This window comes from Chiloscyllium plagiosum, chromosome 8, assembly GCF_004010195.1.
Source record: "Chiloscyllium plagiosum isolate BGI_BamShark_2017 chromosome 8, ASM401019v2, whole genome shotgun sequence".
Lineage (NCBI taxonomy): Eukaryota > Metazoa > Chordata > Chondrichthyes > Orectolobiformes > Hemiscylliidae > Chiloscyllium > Chiloscyllium plagiosum.
Genome location: NC_057717.1, coordinates 107,089,673 through 107,111,336, shown reverse-complemented (window position 1 = coordinate 107,111,336; position 21,664 = coordinate 107,089,673). Strand labels below are relative to the sequence as shown.

General features: G+C 46.4%; 2 protein-coding genes across 2 annotated transcripts in view; one reads left to right on the top strand and one right to left on the bottom strand.

Moving 5' to 3' along the window:
• LOC122552394 (cAMP-specific 3',5'-cyclic phosphodiesterase 4B-like) overlaps positions 1-21,664 on the top strand; it is a 462,527-nt gene that overhangs the window by 314,186 nt on the left and 126,677 nt on the right. The gene's annotated exons all lie outside the window — the stretch shown is intronic.
• LOC122552329 (relaxin-3-like) lies at positions 7,218-11,312 on the bottom strand. The gene is made up of 2 exons (XM_043695084.1): positions 10,867-11,312; positions 7,218-7,868 (listed from the first exon to the last, which is right to left on the bottom strand). Exons 1-2 carry the CDS (start codon positions 11,039-11,041, stop codon positions 7,594-7,596), a joined length of 450 nt encoding a protein of 149 aa, XP_043551019.1. The 5' UTR covers positions 11,042-11,312; the 3' UTR covers positions 7,218-7,593.

The window sequence follows — 21,664 nt, the reverse complement described above, 5'->3', positions numbered from 1 at the left end:
TCAGTGTGTATGAGACTGTATCCCAGTGAGAGTGAAAGTGTGTGGAACTGAATCCCAGTGAGAGTCAATGTGTGTGAGACTGTTTCCCAGTGAGAGTCAGTGTGTGTCAAAGTGTACCCTAGTGAGAGTCAGTGTGTGTGGGATTGTGTACCCCAGTGAGAGTCAGTGAGTATGGGACTGTATCCCAGTGAGAGTCAGTGTGTGTGGGAGTGTACCCCAGTGAGAGTCAGTGTGTGTCAAAGTGTACCCTAGTGAGAGTCAGTGTGTGTGGGATTGTGTACCCCAGTGAGAGTCAGTGTGTGTGGGAGCTGTATCCCAGTGAGAATCAGTGTATGTAGAACTGTATCCCAGTGAGAGTTAGTGTGTGTAGAACTGTATCCCAGTGAGAGTTAGTGTGTGTGGAACTGTATCCCAGTGAGAGTCAGTGTGTGTGGGACTGTATCCCAGAGAGAGTCAGTGTGTGTGGGGGTATACCCCAGTGAGAGTCAATGTGTGTGGGATGTGTACCCCAGTGAGAGACAGTGTGTGTGGGAGCTGTATCCCCGTGAGAGACAGTGTGTGTGGAACTGTATCCCAGTGAGAGTCAGTGTGTGTGGGACTGTATCCCAGAGAGAGTCAGTGTGTGTGTGCGACTGTATCCCTGTGAGAATTGGTGTGTGTGACTGTAACCCAGTGAGAGTCAGTGTGTGTGACTGTCTCTCAGTGAGAGTCAGCGTGTGTGGGACTGTACCACAGTGAGAGACAGTGTGCGTGCGACTGTATCCCAATGAGAGTCAGTGTATGAGGGAGCTGTACCCCAGTGGGAGTCAATGTGTTTGATGTATCCCAGTGAGAGTCAGTGTATGCGGGACTGTATCCAACTGAGGTTAGTGTGTGTGGGAGCTGTAACACAGTGAGAGTCAGTGTGTGTGTGGGAGCTGTACCCCAGTGAGATTCCTTGTGTGTTGGAGGTGTACCCCAGTGGGAGGCAGTGTCTGTGGGAGTGTACCCCAGTGAGAGAGAGTGTGTGTGGGAGCTGTATCCCTGTGAAAGTGAGTGTGTGTGAGACTGTTTCCCAGTGAGAGTCAGTGTGTATGAGACTGTATCCCAGTGAGAGTCAATGTGTGTGGGAGCAGTGCCCCAGTGAGAGTCTGTCTGTGTGGGAGCTGTACCCCAGTGAGAGTTAGTGTGTGTGGGAGTAGTGCCCCAGTGAGAGTCAATGTCTGTGTGGGAACTGTAGCCCAGTGAGAGTCAGTGTGTGAGAGTCTGTACCCCAGTGAGAGTCAGTGTGTGAGAGACTGTCCCCCAGTGAGAGTCAGTGTGTGTGGGGACTGTACCACAGTGAGAGTCAGTGTGTGTGACTGTATCACAGTGAGAGTCAGTGTGTGTGAGACTGTACCCCTGTGAGAGTCAGTGTGTGAGACTGTACCCCTGTGAGAGACAGTGTCTGAGAGACTGTACCCCAGTGAGAGTCAGTGTGTGTGGGGACTGTACCACAGTGAAAGTCATTGTGTGTGACTGTATCTCAGTGAGAGTCAGCGTGTGTGGGACTGTACCACAGCGAGAGACAGTGTGCGTGCGACTGTATCCCAATGAGAATCAGTGTATGAGGGAGCTGTACCCCAGTGAGAGTCAGTGTGTGAGAGACTTTACCCCAGTGAGAGTCAGCGTGTGTGTGACTGTATCCCAGTGAGAGTCAGTGTATGCAGGACTGTATCCCACGGAGAGTTAGTGTGTGTGGGAGCTGTACCCCAGTGAGAGTCAGTGTGTGTGGGAGCTGTACCCCAGTGAGAGTCCGTGTGTGTGGGAATGTACCCCAGTGAGAGAGAGTATGTGTGGGAGCTGTATCCCAGTGAGAGTCAGTGTGTGTGAGACTGTATCCCAGTGAGAGTAAGTGTGTACGAGACTGTATCCCAGTGAGAGTCAGTGTGTGTGGAACTGAATCCCACTGAGAGTCAGTGTGTGAGTGACTATATCGCACTGAGAGTGAGTATGTAGCGGACTGTATCCCAGTGAGTGTCAGTGTGTGTGGGATTGTATCCCAGTGAGAGTCGGTGTTTTTGAGAATGTATCCCAGTGAGAGTTGGTGTGTGAGGTCTGTATCCCAGAGAGAACCAGTGTGTATGAGACTGTAACCCAGTGAGAGTCGGTGTGTGGGGTCTGTATCCCAGAGAGAATCAGTGTGTGTGGAACTGAATCCCAGTGAGAGTCAATGTGTGTGAGACTGTTTCCCAGTGAGAGTCAGTGTGTGTGGGAGCAGTGCCCCAGTGAGGGTCAGTGTGTGAGAGACTGTACCCCAGTGAGAGTCAGCGTGTGTGAGACTGTATCCCTGTGAGAGTCAGTGTGTGTGAGACTGTACCCCTGTGAGAGTCAGTGTGTGTGACTGTACCCCAGTGAGAGTCAGCGTGTGTGGGGACTGTACCACAGTGAGAGTCAGTGTGTGAGACTGTACCCCTGTGTGAGAGACAGTGTGTGTGAGACTATACCCCAGTGGGAGTCAGTGTGTTTGAGACTGTACCCCTGTGAGAGACAGTGTGTGAGAGACTGTGCCCCAGTGAGAGTCAGTGTGTGTGAGACTGTACCCTTGTGGGAGACAGTGTATATGAGACTGTTTCCCAGTGAAAGTCTATGTGTGTTTTTGCCACTCATATATAACCCCTTAACTCCTCTGATATGGATTCTGGAACTGCGTGTAGTGCCCTCACTGTGGCCTAACCAGCAGTTTATACAATTCCAGCATAACCTGCTCTTCAACCCTATTCCTTGGCTAATAAAGGCAAGCATCCCTTCTTTAACCACTTTACCTAACTGTCCTGATATCTTAAGGGACTGGTGTGTATATCCATATCAAGGTTTGCTCAGATTCTCGGTGCTTCTCATGGTCCAACTGTTCATCATGCATTCCCTTGTGTAATTTGTCCTGCCCAAGTGCATCTCTTCATATTTATACGGATCAAACTCCATTTCCTACTTATCAGCTCATCTAACCAGCTCATTTACCTCCCCATGTAGTCTAAGGCTATCTTCCTCACTATTTACCAACCCTCCCCCCAATTTTTGTATCATATGCAAACTTACTGATAACCCTCCTGCATTCAAGTCTAAGTCACTTATCTCAACCACAAACAACAAGGACCCCAATACTAACTGCTTGTGGGACTTCACTGGACACAACTTCCAGTCGGAAAAATATCCCTCAACCATCATCCTCTGCTTCCTGTCACTCAGCCGAGTTTGGATCCCATTGGACAAATTTCCTTGGATCCCATGAGCTCTTATCTTTGCTATCCGTCTCCCATATGGGACCTTATCAAAACCCTTGCTAAAGTGCAAGTAAACCATACCTGAAGCATTGCCCTGGTCACCTCTTTGAAAAACCTAATCAGGTTGGTCAGACTTGGCCTCCCCTTAAAAAAACATGATGACTGTTCTTGATTAATCTCTGTTCTCCAAATGCAAATGAATTCTGTCTCTCAGAATTGCTTCCAATAGTTTCCCCACTACTGAAATTAGACTGACTAGTCTTTGGTTTCCTGGTTTATTCCTGAAATAACTCTAGAGAAGCTGTAATCCCATCATCATGTCCCCCTTTATTTACACATGGAGAGACCTTGACACTGATCCAGCTCCCTCAGAGCCAGCTCTCAGAGTGAACAGAACCTCTCACATTCCTGCTTATTATCTGTCAGCCCCAAACAGGGAATTCACAATCTATGATATCCACCTGCCTGGCCTCATTGCAATCACAATAATCCCTTGCTCACTTCTTGAATTATGGTACCACATTGACTGTCCTTCACTTCTCTGGCACTTCTCCTGTGGCCTGAGAGGAAATAGAAACTTTTACAAGTGTCCCTGCTGTTTCCTCTCTTGTCCCAGTCAACAACCTGGGATATATTTTATCTGCTCCTGGATGTTCATCTACTTTTAGGTCTGTCAGACCACTGAGAATTTCCTCTATATCCTAATTTCTTTAATTGTATCACAAACCTCCCTCCCTGATTTCTATTCCCATATTGTTCCTCTCACTAGTGAACACTTACAAAAAGTATCCATTTAGAATTGAACCTACATCCTCTGCGTCCACAGGAAATTACTACTGTAGTTCTTAATGTCCTGACTCTTGCCCTTGTTATCCTTTTATTCTTAAGGTACCTGTAAAACAGTATAGGATTTTTCTTTATTTTATCTGCCCAATATCCTTTCATATTCCCTTTTAGCTCTCCTAATCTTTTTAAGTTCCCCCTTGCACATTCTGTACTCCTCTGGGACTTAAGTAACTTTGAGCCTTGCCTTAACCTAATGCTGTGCATCCCTCAATATCCAGAGTTGACTGGATTTGATGATTCCACCCTTTGCCTTTATTGTAGCATGATGGCCTTCTATTCTCCCGATGTCCTAATTTGAATGTTCTTAGACAACTTTACCTGGTAGTATCTGCTCCCATTCCCCTTTGGCCAAACCATATCTGATCTTATTAAAATCAGCTTTCTCCCAGTTGAGAACTTTGATTTCAGGCCCATCCTTGACCTTGTCCGTTACAATTGAGTCTAATGGAGTTGTGAAAGCTGTTTGTGAAATACTTCATCACTGATACCCAGTTTCCCACCTTCATCACCTAAAACCAAGCCCAGGACTGCCCTCTCTCATGTACGGCCTTCTACACACTGGCTTAAACAGCTCTGCTAGATGCCTTTTAAGAATTCCCTTCGTTATAAACCTTTCACACACTGACTATGCCAGTTAATGTTGGGCAAGTTGAAATGCCCTATTCTCACCCTATTACTTTAATACCTAAACTTTGCCTACATAGCTCTTCATCTATTTCTCTGAAACTGTTGTGGGAGCTGATCTCTCCCAACGTGTAGACATCATACTCCCATTTTTAAATTTGTGCCCTCAACTAATCTCTTTATTTGCTAGACACCTGGCATTAAATTAAATACCATTCAACCCGGCCTAACTCCCTTGTGCCTTAAGTAACATATCATTGCTGTCTCTTCTAATTTGGCTAATCAGCTCCTCCACTGAACCTTCTCTTTGAAAAGCAACAAACCAACCAAACTAAATTAGTTTAAATCCTCCCCAACAGCACAAGCAAACCTACCTGCAAGGACACTAGTCCCGTTCTGTCTCAAACACAACTTGTCCACCTTGTACAGGTCCCAACAACCTTTAAAACAGTTCTGATGTTCCAGAAATCCTGCACCATCTCTCCAGCTACGCATTCATCTGGATTAACTTCTCATTTTGACAGTCACTTGCACGTGGCACTGGGAATAATCCAGAGATTACTAGCTTTTGCGTCCTGTTCTTTAATTTACTTCCTAGCTCCCTAAATTCAGCTTTCAGGATCTCGTCCCACTTTTCTACCTATGTCATTGTTACTGAAATGCACCATCATCTGTTTGCCTTGGCCCTGTGAGCATTCAGTGACATTTTAGGCAAAATACCATCCAGGAATCTCTTTTGCGGTCACAGAAACACTTACCTGTTCTCCTTCCAATTGAATCCCCTACCACTGCAGCTCTGCCATTCTTCTTCCTCCTGTCCTACATAGCAGACTCACCCATGGTGCCAGGAAGCTGGCTGCCAACTGCATTCCTTGCATAGACATCCTCCCCAACAATATCCATAACATGCTATCTGTTAGAAAGGAGAGGGGAGATAGCTACAGGGGATTCCTGCACTATCTAGCATTCTCTACTCTATCTGGGTTTCACCCATACCCTTTCTTCCTTTTCAGTGTTCACCTGTGGAGTAACCACCTCACAGTACACGCTAATCCACGACTTGTTCAATGTACCCCAGTGAGAGTCATTGTTATGGGATCCATCCCCCAGTGAGAGTCAATGTTATGGGATCCATCCCCCAATGAAAGCCAATGTTATGGGATCCATCCCCCAGTGAGAGTCAGTGTGTTATGGGGCCCATCCCCCAGTGAGAGTCAGTGTTATGGGGTCCGTCCCCCAGTGAGAGTCAGTGTTATGGGATCCATCCCCCAGTGAGAGTCATTGTTATGGGGTCCATCCCCCAGTGAGAGTCATTGTTATGGGATCCATCCCCCAGTGAGAGTCAGTGTTATGGGATCCATCCCCCAGTGAGAGTCAGTGGGCTGTACCCCAGTGTGAGGCAGTGTGTGCAGGACTGTACCCCAGTGTGAGGCAGTGTGTGCAGGACTGTACCCCAGTGTGAGGCAGTGTGTGCAGGACTGTACCCCAGTGTGAGGCAGTGTGTGCAGGACTGTACCCCAGTGTGAGGCAGTGTGTGCAGGACTGTACCCCAGTGTGAGGCAGTGTGTGCAGGACTGTACCCCAGTGTGAGGCAGTGTGTGCAGGACTGTACCCCAGTGTGAGGCAGTGTGTGCAGGACTGTACCCCAGTGTGAGGCAGTGTGTGCAGGACTGTACCCCAGTGTGAGGCAGTGTGTGCAGGACTGTACCCCAGTGTGAGGCAGTGTGTGCAGGACTGTACCCCAGTGTGAGGCAGTGTGTGCAGGACTGTACCCCAGTGTGAGGCAGTGTGTGCAGGACTGTACCCCAGTGTGAGGCAGTGTGTGCAGGACTGTACCCCAGTGTGAGGCAGTGTGTGCAGGACTGTACCCCAGTGTGAGGCAGTGTGTGCAGGACTGTACCCCAGTGTGAGGCAGTGTGTGCAGGACTGTACCCCAGTGTGAGGCAGTGTGTGCAGGACTGTACCCCAGTGTGAGGCAGTGTGTGCAGGACTGTACCCCAGTGTGAGGCAGTGTGTGCAGGACTGTACCCCAGTGTGAGGCAGTGTGTGCAGGACTGTACCCCAGTGTGAGGCAGTGTGTGCAGGACTGTACCCCAGTGTGAGGCAGTGTGTGCAGGACTGTACCCCAGTGTGAGGCAGTGTGTGCAGGACTGTACCCCAGTGTGAGGCAGTGTGTGCAGGACTGTACCCCAGTGTGAGGCAGTGTGTGCAGGACTGTACCCCAGTGTGAGGCAGTGTGTGCAGGACTGTACCCCAGTGTGAGGCAGTGTGTGCAGGACTGTACCCCAGTGTGAGGCAGTGTGTGCAGGACTGTACCCCAGTGAGAGTCAGTGTGTGCAGGGCTGTACCCCAGTGTGAGGCAGTGTGTGCAGGACTGTACCCCAGTGTGAGGCAGTGTGTCAATCCTGTTGCACTACAGAACAGTGAGACTGGTTAATAATTCTTTCATTACAGTGGAAACTGAACAAATTACTCCCACCTGAACACTGACAAATAAGACTTGAGTTGTAGTGATGCTGTAGCTTTTTTTTATGAAACGCAGACTGTACAAACACGATGTGAACATATTAAGATTATGACTGAAACCTTAAATAAAAACAATGAATGTTTGATGGCAAATTAATAAAAAAAGCTAATCTAGAGTCAAAGCATTAAACATTTCAATAAATGTCTGTCTCGCAAAACATCCGCTTCCTGCAAATTGCTGGTCTTTATTTTGATCACTGTGCTTGTATCATGCACAGATATTTATGCTGTGCTTTCGAGATTTGTGAGGGCTAAGATCTTGGCAGGAGAACTATTTGCACATTTCGACCCAGTCTTCAGGTTCCTGTTGTACGTCGAGGTGAACAGAAGGTTGGTGATGATGCCGAGGTGTACTCTAACAGAGTGAGCTGATCTCACTCTTGGTGCAACCCCATTTACAACAAGCACTGGACAGGCCTACCACCACATCCCTCCCCTTCCTAACGGTGCTCCTCAAAGTCTCCAGTACATCATCAGAAATGCTTCTCCGACTTCGGCTCTCTCCCCCCAGTCCCACCAGCACTCTCCAACTCTCTGGTTCAGAGATGGTGACATCCTCTGAAAGAGCCCAGCCATTGAAATTGGTGTCTTTCATCATCTTCTCCAAGTAGCCGGAGTTCCCAGAGGTATCTAGAAGATAAACACACCATAACCCACAAAGCAGAAACTTATCATTAAATCTTGTCCAAACATTCCAATCAACTAAATACTGGTTTGCAGTGAATTTCTGTCTTTAGGATCTCAAATTATCTCCACTACATCCAGAAGACCTCTGACAATAGATCATGTCGAATTGAGCCTGTTTCAGCTAAGAAAAGCACAGCAGGTCAGGCAGCATCTGAGGAGCAGGACCTCGGATGCTTCCTGACTTGCTGTCTTTTCCAGCACCACTCTAATCTTGACTCTAATCTCCAGCATCCGCAGTAGCCACTTCTACCTAGATCGTGGCTGATATTTGTCTCAACTTAATCAGTATGGAGAACAGCGGGAGATGCAGGAATGTATTTGCTACACCGCACCCTCAGTGACAGATTCCTAACCACTCGTCCTCTCAGCTGAGCTTGCTATTCATCGAGGATTCCAGACAGTGAGAGCTGATAGAATGTTCAACCACAGGTGACTTTACCTTCTCAACATATACACAGACTCTTCTCTACAGGCTTTATCACTGGCTAATGATTTGGAGAGGGGCCTCCAGCTAAATTTACTGCTCGTTATGCCGGAGTTTTGAGAAAAACTCTATGGCATTTGTACTTGTTCCAGACAGGATCAGCGAACAATAATTTAATTCAGATGTTCTGTTCAGCCAGTTCTTCTCCTCTAGTGGCATTTGAGAATCTCTTTGGATTATTTACAAACATTAGTGCTGCTCCATGGACCCCATATCAAATATGTGTGGTCTCAAAAACAGCAATGAACTGACTTCAGTGCTCAGCCTCTCATCTCCCCACAAAACCCAGCGTGGGAAACTTGTAATAACAGACTCACAAAGACCAGTGAAGAGGGCTTGAGCCCTAATTCAATTGCAGCTATCAGTCCTGACACAGCAGAATTGACAATTGTCGGGCCTGGAGTGAGTGTGCAATTGAACATTGACAATTCTGAGGCAGTGCTGCCTGATTTCGGGGAGGTGATGGCTTATCACTGGACTGTTAATAGAGAGAGCCTGGTAATGTCCTGGGGACCTGCATAGAATCCCACCATGGCAGATTGTGACATTTGAATTCAATAAAAATTCCTGGATTCCTGGATTCAGGAATCTAATGATGACCACAAAACCATTGCTGATTGATGGAAAAACCCATCTGCTTCATTTTTGTCCTTCAGGGAAGGAAACTTTGATCCTTACCTGGTCTGGCCTACATGTGACTCCAGACCCACAGCAATCAGGTTGATGCTTAACTGCTCTATGGGCAATTAGGGATGGGCAGTAGTGCTGGTCCAACCAGCGATGCCCTCATCCTGTGAATGAATGAGTGAATGAATGAAAAAGAATGTACTTTGACTGTCCCATCCAGACCCTGAGCCCCCCAGCAGTGCCAGTTGGTTCCCTTCATTGGAACAGCACAGACTGAGAACCACCTGGGCTCTGGATTCAGCTGCAGGGAGCACTGGACATTTGATTTCTCTCTCATGTCAGCAGAGATTTCACTCTGCCCACACAAACATAAGCATCAGGCAGCTAGGCAGAGCGTGAGAGGATCACAGCTCCTTTAGGAATCCTGCTGACTTCTCCTTTCCATTCTTCCCACTAGGATCTGATAACCAGCAGATAATCCTCTGGGGTATGGTAACCAGCAGGTAACTCACTAGGATCTGATAACCAGCAGGTAACCCTCTAGGGTATGGTAACCAGCAGGTAACCCACTAGGATCTGGTAACCATTAGATAATCCTATGGGGTCTGGTATCCAGCAGGTAACTCACTAGGATCTGGTAACCAGCAGGTAACCCTTTCGGGTCTGGTATCCAGCAGGTAACCCACTAGGATCTGGTAACCAGCAGGTAACTCACTAGGATCTGGTAACCAGCAGATAGTCCTCTGGGGTCTGGTAACCAGCAGGTAACTCACTAGGATCGGGTAACCAGCAGTTAACCCTCTCGGGTCTGGTAACCAGTAGGTAACCAACTAGGATCTGGTAACCAGCAGGTAACCCTCTAGGGTATAGTAACCAGCAGGTAACTCACTAGGATCTGATAACCAGCAGGTAACCCTCTAGGGTATGGTAACCAGCAGGTAACCCACTAGGATTTGGTAACCAGCAGGTAACTCACTAGGATCTGGTAACCAGCAGATAATCCTCTGGGGTCTGGTAACTAGCAGGTAACTCACTAGGATCGGGTAACCAGCAGTTAACCCTCTCGGGTCTGGTAACCAGTAGGTAACCCACTAGGATCTGGTAACCAGCAGGTAACTCACTAGGATCGGGTAACCAGCAGTTAACCCTCTCGGGTCTGGTAACCAGTAGGTAACCCACTAGGATCTGGTAACCAGCAGGTAACTCACTAGGATCTGGTAACCAGCAGATAATCCTCTGGGGTCTGGTAACCAGCAGGTAACTCACTAGGATCTGGTAACCAGCAGATAACCCTCTGGGGTCTGGTATCCAGCAGGTAACTCACTAGGATCTGATAACCAGCAGGTAACCCACTAGGATCTGGTAACCAGCAGGTAACTCACTAGGATCTGGTAACCAGCAGATAATCCTCTGGGGTCTGGTAACCAGCAGGTAACTCACTAGGATCAGGTAACCAGCAGTTAACCCTCTCGGGTCTGGTAACCAGTAGGTAACCCACTAGGATCTGGTAACCAGCAGGTAACCTTCTAGGGTATAGTAACCAGCAGGTAACCCACTAGGATATGGTAACCAGCAGATATCCTCTGGGGTCTGGTAACCAGCAGGTAACTCACTAGGATCGGGTAACCAGCAGTTAACCCTCTCGGGTCTGGTAACCAGTAGGTAACCCTCTAGGGTATGGTAACCAGCAGGTAACCCACTAGGATCTGGTAACCAGCAGGTAACCCTCTCGGGTCTGGTAACCAGCAGGTAACCCTCTGCTGGTATGTCCACTCAGTGCTATGTGCTATCGCGGGTCTAAGTGTCACAGGCTTGCCTGGCAGCTCTTACCTGCTGTCTTTATTCCTGTCCTTTTCCATCTGGAGCCTCCACAGGTGAAAATGACAGCCCGGATAAACTCTCTCCCACACAGTTTCAGTCCAAGAACAGGTTTACGAGCATCAGCCTCCAGTTGAAACTGTGAGATGACCAGCCAGAGGGTCAGAGTAAACCAAAACCTCAGCATGACGTGGACTTTCCTTCTTATTCCTGAGATACTGAGGATGCAGGAGTGAGGGGAGAATTGAGAGCTAAAGAAGAGAGATTGAGGAGCAGGAATGAGGAGTCCCAATGCCAGGGATGAGGTTACAGCCTGTGCTTGCCTTGCTTGAAGTCCACTCTATTTAAACCCTTGTTCACATCTGATAAACAGATGTAATTACTGAGCTGTCATAATACACAGCAGGAGCTCATGGTTTATTATCAGCATCAGAACCTGCGTAAAGGTCTCTGCCTGTGAGGAGACAGACACACTAAATGTTTAATAAAATCTGCACAGCTCTGTTGTACATTATCAAAGCAGATAGTAATTATGTACATCAAAGGCATTCAAAGGAAAAGTCTTTAAAAATTAGAGAGCCAAGCAATGAGTTGCTATTATTGCAAATGTCAAGACCTGACAGCTGATGTCATATTTATAATCATAAATCTTTGTTTAAAATGATTGCCTATTTTTATCCTGTACACTCTGAAGCTCTTCTTAGGAGGGTTATTTCTTCAGTTTCCAGTGGAGACTTCACTGAAACATCCAGTCCTTCGTGTTATCGAAAACCACACACACAGTTCCATTGCTGAAGCAAACTGCATTCCTGTGACAGGCACCAGGATCCTGGATCCTGGGGATGAGAACTATTCCATTGGAAGGAAAACAGAGTGGGAGAAATACTCACAGAGGAAAGGTCACACCTCCCCATCCCACTAATAGGACAGGGCTTTCAGAAAACCCCCTCATCACTCACAAAGGGTGATCAGGTAACATCTCCAAAATTGCAGTGATCCCTCAGCACAGATGCCCCGACAGTGTGGCACAATGTCTGTACTGACCACCTGAGAGTGCAGCACCTACTCAGTACTGACCCTCTGACAGTGCAGTATTCCCTTAGCACTGACTCTCCAACAGTGAGGCACTCCCTCCACACTGGCCCTCCAAAAGCGCGGCACTCGCTCAGCACTGACTCTCCAACAGTGAGGCATTCCCTCAGCATTGACTCTCCAACAGTGCGGCACGCCCTCAGCACTGACTCTCCAACAGTGAGGCACTCCCTCCACACTGACCCTCCAACAGTGTGGCACTGCCTCAGCACTGACTCTCCAACAGTGCGGCACTCCCTCAGAACTAACTCTCTAACAATGTGGCACTCGTCAGCACTGACTCTTTGACAGTATAGCACTCCTTCAGTATTGACCCTCTGACAGTGCAGTGTTCCCTCAGTGCTGACTCTCTGTAAGTGTTGCGTTCCCTCAGTACTGACCCTCTGACATGCAGCACTCTCTCAGCACTGACCCTCTGACAGTGCAGCACTCCCTCAGCACTGACTCTATGACAGTGCAGCACTCCCCCAGCACTGACCCTCTGACAGTGCAGCACTCCCCCAGCACTGACCCTCTGACAGTGCGGCACTCCCTCAGCACTGACCCTCTGACAGTGCAGCACTCCCTCAGCACTGACCCTCTGACAGTGCGGCACTCCCTCAGCACTGACCCTCTGACAGTGCCCATTCCCTCAGCACTGACTCTCTGACAGTGCGGCACTCCCTCAGCACTGACTCTCTGACAGTGCGGCACTCCCTCAGCACTAACCCTCTGACAGTGCAGCACACTCCCTCAGCACTGACTATCTGACAGTGCGGCACTCCCTCAGCACTGACCCTCCAACAGTGTTATGTTTTCTCAGTCCATTACAAATCAGCCAGAATTAACTACCTTTTTTCTGAGATCGGCTCAGTCTGCATGGAGTTGGATTCCTGGTATGTTTCAGTCAGTATCAGTCTGAATTTCCATTACATCCATAGTAACCATTACCTCTGTCAGAAATGCTCTGAGTTGCAGGAATGGCATCAAACACTGAGTTTTCTGGATCAATTTCCATTCGGTTCATATTCAGACAATCACTGTGCCCTCCTGACTCATTCGCTGGGTTCAGGATTCACAAGATTGCTTGCCCAAAGGGCACTGATTTTAGGTTCATTATGTAACCCATAGTTTCACTAGGCCATGCAATCTCAAAAGCTCATTGTGAAAATAACATAGATAGAACAAGCAATGAAAAAGATGGATAGTCAAAAACCGAGAATTAGACTAAGGTAAAAGTTTAGAGCAAAACAGACAATCAATAAAGAGGAACTGAGTTCCTCAGTAGAGCCAAGGAGTGGCAGGCAGCCCGAGAGAAGGATTGGAAGAGAAAGAATGAAGGAAAGTTCAACAGATAGAGAGAAAATCAGGGAGTGTGTGTGTGAAAGAGAGAGGAAGAGAGGGGTTTGCTGTAGACTTGAAAGGAAAACTGCATTTTAGGGGAACAATATCAGTCGCTGCTCAACTCTGAGTTTTTGAGCAGGATGTCAGACTAAACTAACACAGTGTAAATGCTGATTAGAGTAATAAATTGTGAAGAAAGCCTAAATCTGTATTTATGTCCTAGGCAGGTTGAGGATATCAGGACAATATCAAGAGAGGAAAACAAAACTGATGTGAATTATTCAGGTCAGAGTCAAGCTGCATGCATGGAAAAAGAAACAGATTTAATATCTCAGGACATTATGTGTATATTTCTTTGAGCTGCTGTTGTGCTGAGCACCATGGGCACCAACATTGTCTCCCTGTGCTGTAATGTCACAATCAGAGATCCCACAATCAACCATGGGTGGCACGGTGGCCCAGTGGATAGCCCTGCTGCCTCACAGCGCCAAACACCCGGGTTTAATTCCCGCCTCAGGCGACTGACTGTGTGGAGTTTGCACGTTCTCCCCGTGTCTGCGTGGGTTTCCTCCGGGTGCTCCGGTTTCCTCCCACAATCCAAAGATGTGCAGGTTAGGTGAATTAGCCATGCTAAATTGCCAGTAATGTTAGGTGAAGGGGTAAATGTAGGGGAATGGGTCTGGGTGGATTACGCTTCGGTGGGTCGATGTGGACTTGTTGGGCCGAAGGGCCTGTTTCCACACTGTAAGTAATCTAACCAACATATTGGATCTAAGTTCTCCAGTCAAACCCACATCCAGTGAATGGTAGTGGACAATTAAACAACTCATTGGAGAAGGCTCCACAAACATTCTTAATGATGGGGAGCCCCTGCACGTCAGTGCAAAAGGTTAAAACATTCATAATGATCTCAGCCAGAAGTGCCAGTGGGTAATCCGTCTCAGCAGTCCCCAGCAGCACAGAGGCCAGTCTTCAGCCAACTTGATTCACTTTATATTGTATCAAGAAACAGCTGAAGATATTGAATGCTGCAAAGGTAATGGGTGTCTTCAGAGTACTGAAGGTTTGCTCTACAGAACTAACTGAACCCCTAGCCAGGCTGTTCCAGTATAGCGACAAAACTGGTATCTAACCAGCAATGTGGAAAATTGCACAGGTATTTCTGCACAGAGATAGTGCCATGGAAATCAAGCCTCAGTAATCTCAGAGTAGTCACAAATGTGAAAACATTTAAGTAATATTCACGGCACACAAATGTCAGGCAAGTATTATCTTTAATAAGAGACAATCTATCGACTCTTGACATTCAATAGTGTTACCATCACTGAATCCCCACGATCAACATTCTTGGGGTTACCATGGACCAGAAACTCAACTGGACTCACCACATTAGTATCCCCCCTCTACTGAAAGGCAGGAACCACTGAGGTGCAGTTAATTGCTCTATTTCCCCAACTTTCCAAGTGTAGAGTTGGCTGGTCATCTGAAGTGAATTTCTGAACAGCTGCTATGACTGGTTGGGAAGGTGTGAAGGGCTAACAATGTAAATAGCATAACCCTTCCAAGCAGCAAGTGAGCATATAGTGCCCCAGTTCTTTATCATCCTCTGGCTGCTTTTGTGACATTTGTGGTATGACTGAGTAAAATGTCATTATGTGACTGGATAAAAACCTCATTTAACAGACAAGATAGTTGGATGAGAACAATAGACAGTTAAAAAGATGACATTTAATCACTGCCCTTTTAGAATGGTATTCAAATCTTTCTTAATTAAAGTTGCCTTCTGTCTAAGTTACAACATGTCAGGCTCATCAACTCAGGAATGTTCATATATTGAACCAAATGTTAGCTCCAACTTTCCCCTCTGACCCCCCCCCCCCACCACCACCCCCCCATCATAACTCTGAATCGTAGAATCCCTACAGTGTGGAAGTAGGCCATTCAGCCCATCCCTCCATGCCACCTCTCCAAAGAACATCCCACCCAGATCCACTCCTCTACCCTATCTCTGTAACCCCACATTTCCCTTGGCCAATCCATTTAACCTGTGCAAATTGTCTCCAGAAATAAAATTCTTGTCTTGCATTTGTAATCTGAACATTCCAAGCACATATTTCACATTCTGTTCTCCTGGTTTAATTTGAAGTCCATATTTATAATGGGACTTACTCAAATGTGGATGCTGAACATTTTTTAGACTTCCTGAAAAATTGTACAGTTTCTCACATTTTCCATAATGTCACAAGTTCCTTATACCTTAAAGACAAGAATCATTTTAAAAATCAGCTGAGTGACATCTTACATAAGGTATACTTGATGAGAGTTTAAGGTTTGGAAGATGTTTGGGACTATCCTTTGGTTTTGGAGTTTCTGAAGGAGCTCTCTACCCAGTGGTTCATGCTCCACATTTACTTTAAACTCACGGGAAGTCGGTCGGATCACTGAGAGAAAATGTTAAATAACTGGTTAGCTTTAAAGAAACTTTTTTTTGATTTCTGAAGGGCTGCTTCTTTTTTACCAACTCAAATTGAACAGAATGGAGCAAACTGCAAGATGAAAACAGGGGTATGGGAAGAGAGCAGGTTAGTGGGATTTATTTGCAGTTAGTATGGGAAAACAGAGAGCTACGGGAGTAATTTGGGATCAAGGCAGTGGGGGCAGTATTTATTCTGTGTAAAGACCTTTTTATATGTCCGTGTTGTTTGATTCTGGACTGAAATGGGAAAAGGCAAAAGTGGGTACTGCGATGCTAGAGATCAGAGTCAAGATTAGGGTGGTACTGGAAAAGCACAGCAGGTCAGGCAGCATCTGAGGAGCAGGAAAATCGACCTTTCGGGCAAAAGCCCTTCATCAGGAATGAGACAGGGAGCCTCCGGGATGGAGAGATAAATGGGAGGGGGTTGGGGTTGGGGAGAAGGTAGCTGAGAGTGCAATAGGTGGATGGAGGTGAGCATGAAGGTGATAGGTCGGAGAGGAGGGTGGAGCGCATAGGTGGGACAGGTCATGAGGATAGTGCTGAGCTGGAAGGGGAAGGGAAATGAGGAAACTGGTAAGTCCACATTGATGCCATGGGGTTGAAGTGTTCTGAGGCGGAGGGTGAGGTGTTCTTCCCTCCAGATATCGGGTGGTGAGGGAGTGGCAGTGGAGGAGGCCCACGACCTGCATGTCTTTGGCAGAGTGGGAGAGGGAGTTGAAATGTTCAGCCATGGAGCGGTGGGGTTGATTGGTGCGGGTGTCCAGGAGATGTTCCTTAAAGGGCTCTGCAAGAAGGCGTCCAGTCTCCCTTGTGTAAAGGAGAAGGAATTGGGAGCAACGGATACAATAAATGACATTTGTGGATATGCAAGTAAAACTTTGACGGATGTGGAAGGCTCCTTTGGGGCCTTGGATGGAGGTGGGGGGAAGTGTGGGCACAGGTTTTGCAATTCCTGCGGTGGCAGCGGAAGGTGCCAGGATGGGAGGGTGGGTTGTTGGGGGGTGTGGACCTGACCAGGTAGTCACGGAGGGAACGGTCTTTGCGGAAAGCGGAAAGGGATGGGGAGGGAAATATATCCCTGGTGGTGGGGTCCATTTGGAGGTGGCAAAAATGTCAGTAGATGATGCGGTTTATGCGGAGGTTGGTGGGGGTGGAAGGTGAGGACCAAGGGTTCTGTCCTTATTACGGTTGGAGGGGTGGGGTTTGAGGGCGGAGGTGCTGGATGTGGATGAGATGCATTGGAGGGCATCTTCAACCACGTGGGAAGGGAAATTGTGGTCTCTAAAGAAGGAGGCCATCTGGTGAGTTCTGTGGTGGAACTGGTCCTCCTGGGAGCAGATACGGTGGAGATGGTGGAATTGGGAATACGGGATGGCATTTTTGCAGGAGGTAGGGTGGGAAGAGGTGTAATCCAGGTAGCTGTGGGAGTTGGTGGGTTTGTAAAAAATGTCAGTGTTAAGTCGGTCGTCACTAATGGAGATGGAGAGGTCCAGGAAGGGGAGGGAGGTGTCAGAGATGGTCCAGGTGAACTTAAGGCCGGGGTGGAATATGTTGGTGAAGTTGATGAACTGCTCATCCTCCTTGTGGGAGCACGAGGTGGCGCCAATACAGTCATCAATGTAGCGGAGGAAGAGGTGGGGAGTGGTGCCGGTGTAACTACAGAAGATGGACTGTTCTACGTAGCCAACAAAGAGACAGGCATAGCTGGGGCCCATACCAGCTACCTCTTTGGTCTGGAGGAAGTGGGAGGATTTGAAGGAGAAATTGTTGAGGTTGAAGACCAGTTCAGCCAAATGAATGCCAGTGTCGGAGGAAGGATACTGTTGGGGATGTCGGGAGAGGAAGAAATGGAGGGCTTGGAGGCCCTGGTCATGCTTGATGGAGGTGTAGAGGGATTGGATGTCCATGGTGAAGATGAAGTGGTGGGGGCTGGGAAACTTAAGTCTTGGAGGAGGTGAAGGGCATGGATGGTGTCTCAAGCGTATTTGGGGAGTTCCTGGACTAGGGGGGATAGGACAGTGTCGAGGTAGGTGGAGATTGTTTTCAAAACTAAGTACTGTTGAAAAGCTTACTGTATTGTTTAAAAATGTCACCTGGCTCTCATTGTGATTGCTATTTACACTGCTGCTTGAACAGTGGGGGAGATTACAGGCTCTGTAATGATTTGTCAGCAACAAGTAGTTGATTGGTCTGTGGATCGATCAGAGAGATTTTCCACTTGCCAACAACCATTTGCGATTGGTTCCCAATTACCTGAACTGCTTCTGGGTGTGAATGATATAGCCAGCAGCCTAAAGGGCTCCTGTGATACAATACTCGTGTTCTTACCTCTGAGTCAGGAGGTTGGGGTCAAGTCCCACCAACTCCAGAGGTGTGTAAAAACATGTCTGAACGGATTGATTATGAAGTATCGAGGAGCAGAATCTTCCGGGCTTCCAAAATGGAAGGAGCTGACTTTCACTCTGCAGGGAAAAGGCCAATTTATTTCTCCTAATCATCTGCTGCAAATTGTTGCTTTAACCAATAAGTCAGATTCTTTTTGAGTAAGTCCTGACAAGCCAAAATGATCATCTCAACAAAATATGGACATGAAACACTGCCTTCCCACTCTTTCTCTCTACTTATAACACAATTTTTTCAGCATGTATATGTGCATAAAGGGGAGTTTTATTAGGGGTTAGAACTCTAACTAATAGAGTTGTGTTCCAAAGGTTCATACTTGTTTATCTGTAACTAGAATTATAATAATTTAAATACAGAAATCTGCTTTGTGCTTTCTGTCAACCTGGATCTAAAAGGCTGGTAAATTGGGGAATTCTGCTTATTTTTATCAAATCTAATTTTTGTGAAAACACTGGAAATAGAGGGTCTTGATTTCCAGTGCACTACCCCAGTAAGCCATAATGTCTAGGTAGAGATGGGATGAATAGTCACCAGTAAGTCCATGAAAGAGAATAATTACAACAAACCTTTTGGACCTCCTTTGTGCTTTTTATTCCTTGACATTTCCCATGGTTCTCTCATTGACTGAAATTCCTTACGCATTCAATAAGCATGATTCTAAAAATCAGTAAATCACACATTCCACAATGTACGTATTAGGAGGGCTTGGCCTTGGACATTTTATGGGGTGTTATTTTATTGATAGAAACACTTTCTAACACTGCTAGAGATTGAGAGCGATCTGAGCCTCAGGCACACTGAGATATAAAGCTGGGTATGAGTCGGACCTGAGCACTATCACACAAATATACAAATGTTACAAGTAATTTCAAGTGATTTTTAATAGTTTTTCAAACATGTTTCTGTACGATTTAATGCTACAATGTACAATAGATCCATTTATTGAATATGGAAAGTTGAAAGTGCTCAGTTTCCTTTATGAAACCATCCTAGAGAATCCTGCATTCTGTGGGCACCTTGGACTGAAAATCAGATAGAGAAATGTTCAAATTCATCCAACATTGACCACTGCTGACCCATGACCCATCTTGCCCAAATATTTTTTGGAAGATTCTTTTGTAGGTAGTCTGTGACAATTGCATGAAGTTTCACTAATTCTGGAACTGAATGTACTGCTATTGCAGTGAGCATAGAGCCAGTGCAGTGGCTCAGACCTGACGCAGTGAATTGGGGTTTTGCTGGAGTCAGCTGTTTCTCCATTTGAAAAAATAGTGAGAGCCAAACAGGTTTGGGTTCATACAGGGTGTTATACATCTCACCCTCACCACAGGCTGTCTGACTGGAACAATCTGAGCTAATACACCCATTGGATGCTGCATTTCAGAAACATTGGAGACTCCACCATCTTGTTTACTAATGTGCTGGTATATGCTTTGATTGGTGTGAGAACATTACTGCACAGGCGCAACAAAATGTTCCATTTCTTGTTTGCAGTTTCCAATATTCTTAAAATTCTCAAAACATGATTCAGAGAAAGAACAATGTGACCAACCAGGTTTAGAATAGCTCAGAGTCTACGAATGGGTGAGGGTTGCAAAGGAGTATGGGGGAAATGGGTAGGGAAATGGGAATGGGAAGAGGAAGATGGGAATGAGCAAGGGGGAATAATAAGCTTGTGATGGCCAAAGGCAAGTGTTGGAAAAGAGGTGAATGAAGGAGGGTAGACACTGGGGTGAGTGGGGAATGAGTGAGGAGGGAATGGGTGAGGGGGCAATTGCAAGTATTTTGTTCACAAGTGGAGGAATGGACAAGATGAGGTGAAGCTGAAAATCAGTTTAATGGGATATCTGCACTGGAAAAAGATGGTTGTATTTTTTGCATTGCTCTGCCTATTGCGATTTGTTAATAATATCTCACATTCAGAGCATAATTTAGATTGTAAAGGAGTCTCGTCGGATCTGTATTGTCTGATTCAATCTCTTATTTGTAACCATTCCTCCATCACAGTAAATGGATGAGTGAGTATTTGATGGTGACACATTTAAAATAGTTTTTTGCCCAGTCCCTTACTTGAGGAACAGCACTGGCTGAACGTAGGTGACAGTTTCCAAGGGCAATACATATCACATTATAATACAAAGGAATTATCATTTCTTCTCCTCAGTACTATCTTTCAGCCTCCATATCATAACTGCTTTAGAGAATCATTTACAAACATTACATTATGTACAAACCAGAACCAAACAAATAAAATTGTGAACAATAAAAACTAAGAAAAAACTGTACAAGAATTACAGAGCTGTGCCTGATCTTGGCTGCTTGGTGAAGACTGTTCAGAATGGCCACTGTATCCCCAGCTGGTGTTTCTGGTACTTGTCTGTTCAGCTAAGGTGGGGGGGGGGGGGGCATGAGTTGTCTCAATTATTTGTAACTTCATGATGATAATTCCTTTGGGGATAAGTTTGTAGCAGGATCCTAATGCTTTAGTAATGGGCTTTATAGTGACAGAGCTATTCCAACTGTCAGATGATGGATCACATCAGTGCCCTAAAGACCACAGAGAGAAAGCTGTTTAACCCTTGGCTGACCTGACTTTGAGCACGATGGTAATGAGAGATTTTGGTCAAGGAAATTAGCAGGAATCTATTTCCAGTGGGCAGGTAACACTGGGGCACAGATTAAAGACCAAAGAACAAGTGGAGATAAGACCTTTTTTTTAACACAGTGAGTTATTCTGATCTGGAATGTGCTAGCCAATAGGGCAGTGGGAGCAGATATTAAAGTAACTTCAAAAGTGAATGAGGTAAATTCTTGAAAAACTAAGGGGAAAGAGCAGATGAGTGCGACCAATTGGATAGTTCTTTAAAGAGAAAGCAGAGGCTGGATGGGTTGAGTATTGTATGATTTGAAGTGAGGGTTGTTATGGGAAGAGTATGCATTATTTCATGCTCTGTGTGTGTTGGTTCTGGAACTCAAGACAACATTAATTTCCATGAACTGTATCTTGATTGAATGCAGCATTTATGGTGGTGATAACAGCTGTATATTGGCAATTCTGGCAGACTCCAATAGCTTGGCTCTTGGCACAGGAGGGAATCCCTATGGCATCACACCAATCTCATCTCCGGGACTGAGAGTTGGCCGGTACAGAGTTCTCTTACGAGCGCAAACTGAGTTTAAGGCAACAAAAATCAAACTTATACTGACCTTGTACAGCAAACCAGAAGAGCACAGCTTCATGTCCTGCCTTTGGTTTAATTAAAGAAACAAATAAATGAAAATTCTGGTTTAGAACAGAACCCTCACATGATTCTGGGACAGAGAATTAAAACATTCCAGATTCAGGATTTACTTTGCACCTCAATAGTAATCAGAACATGTGAGTGAATGTGTGTGGGTGAATGTGTGTGTGTGGATGTGTGTGTGTGGGTGGATGTGTGTGAGTGAATGTGTGTGTGTGAATGTGTGTGTGTGAATGTGTGTGAGTGAATGTGTGTGTGTGTATGTGTGTGTGTG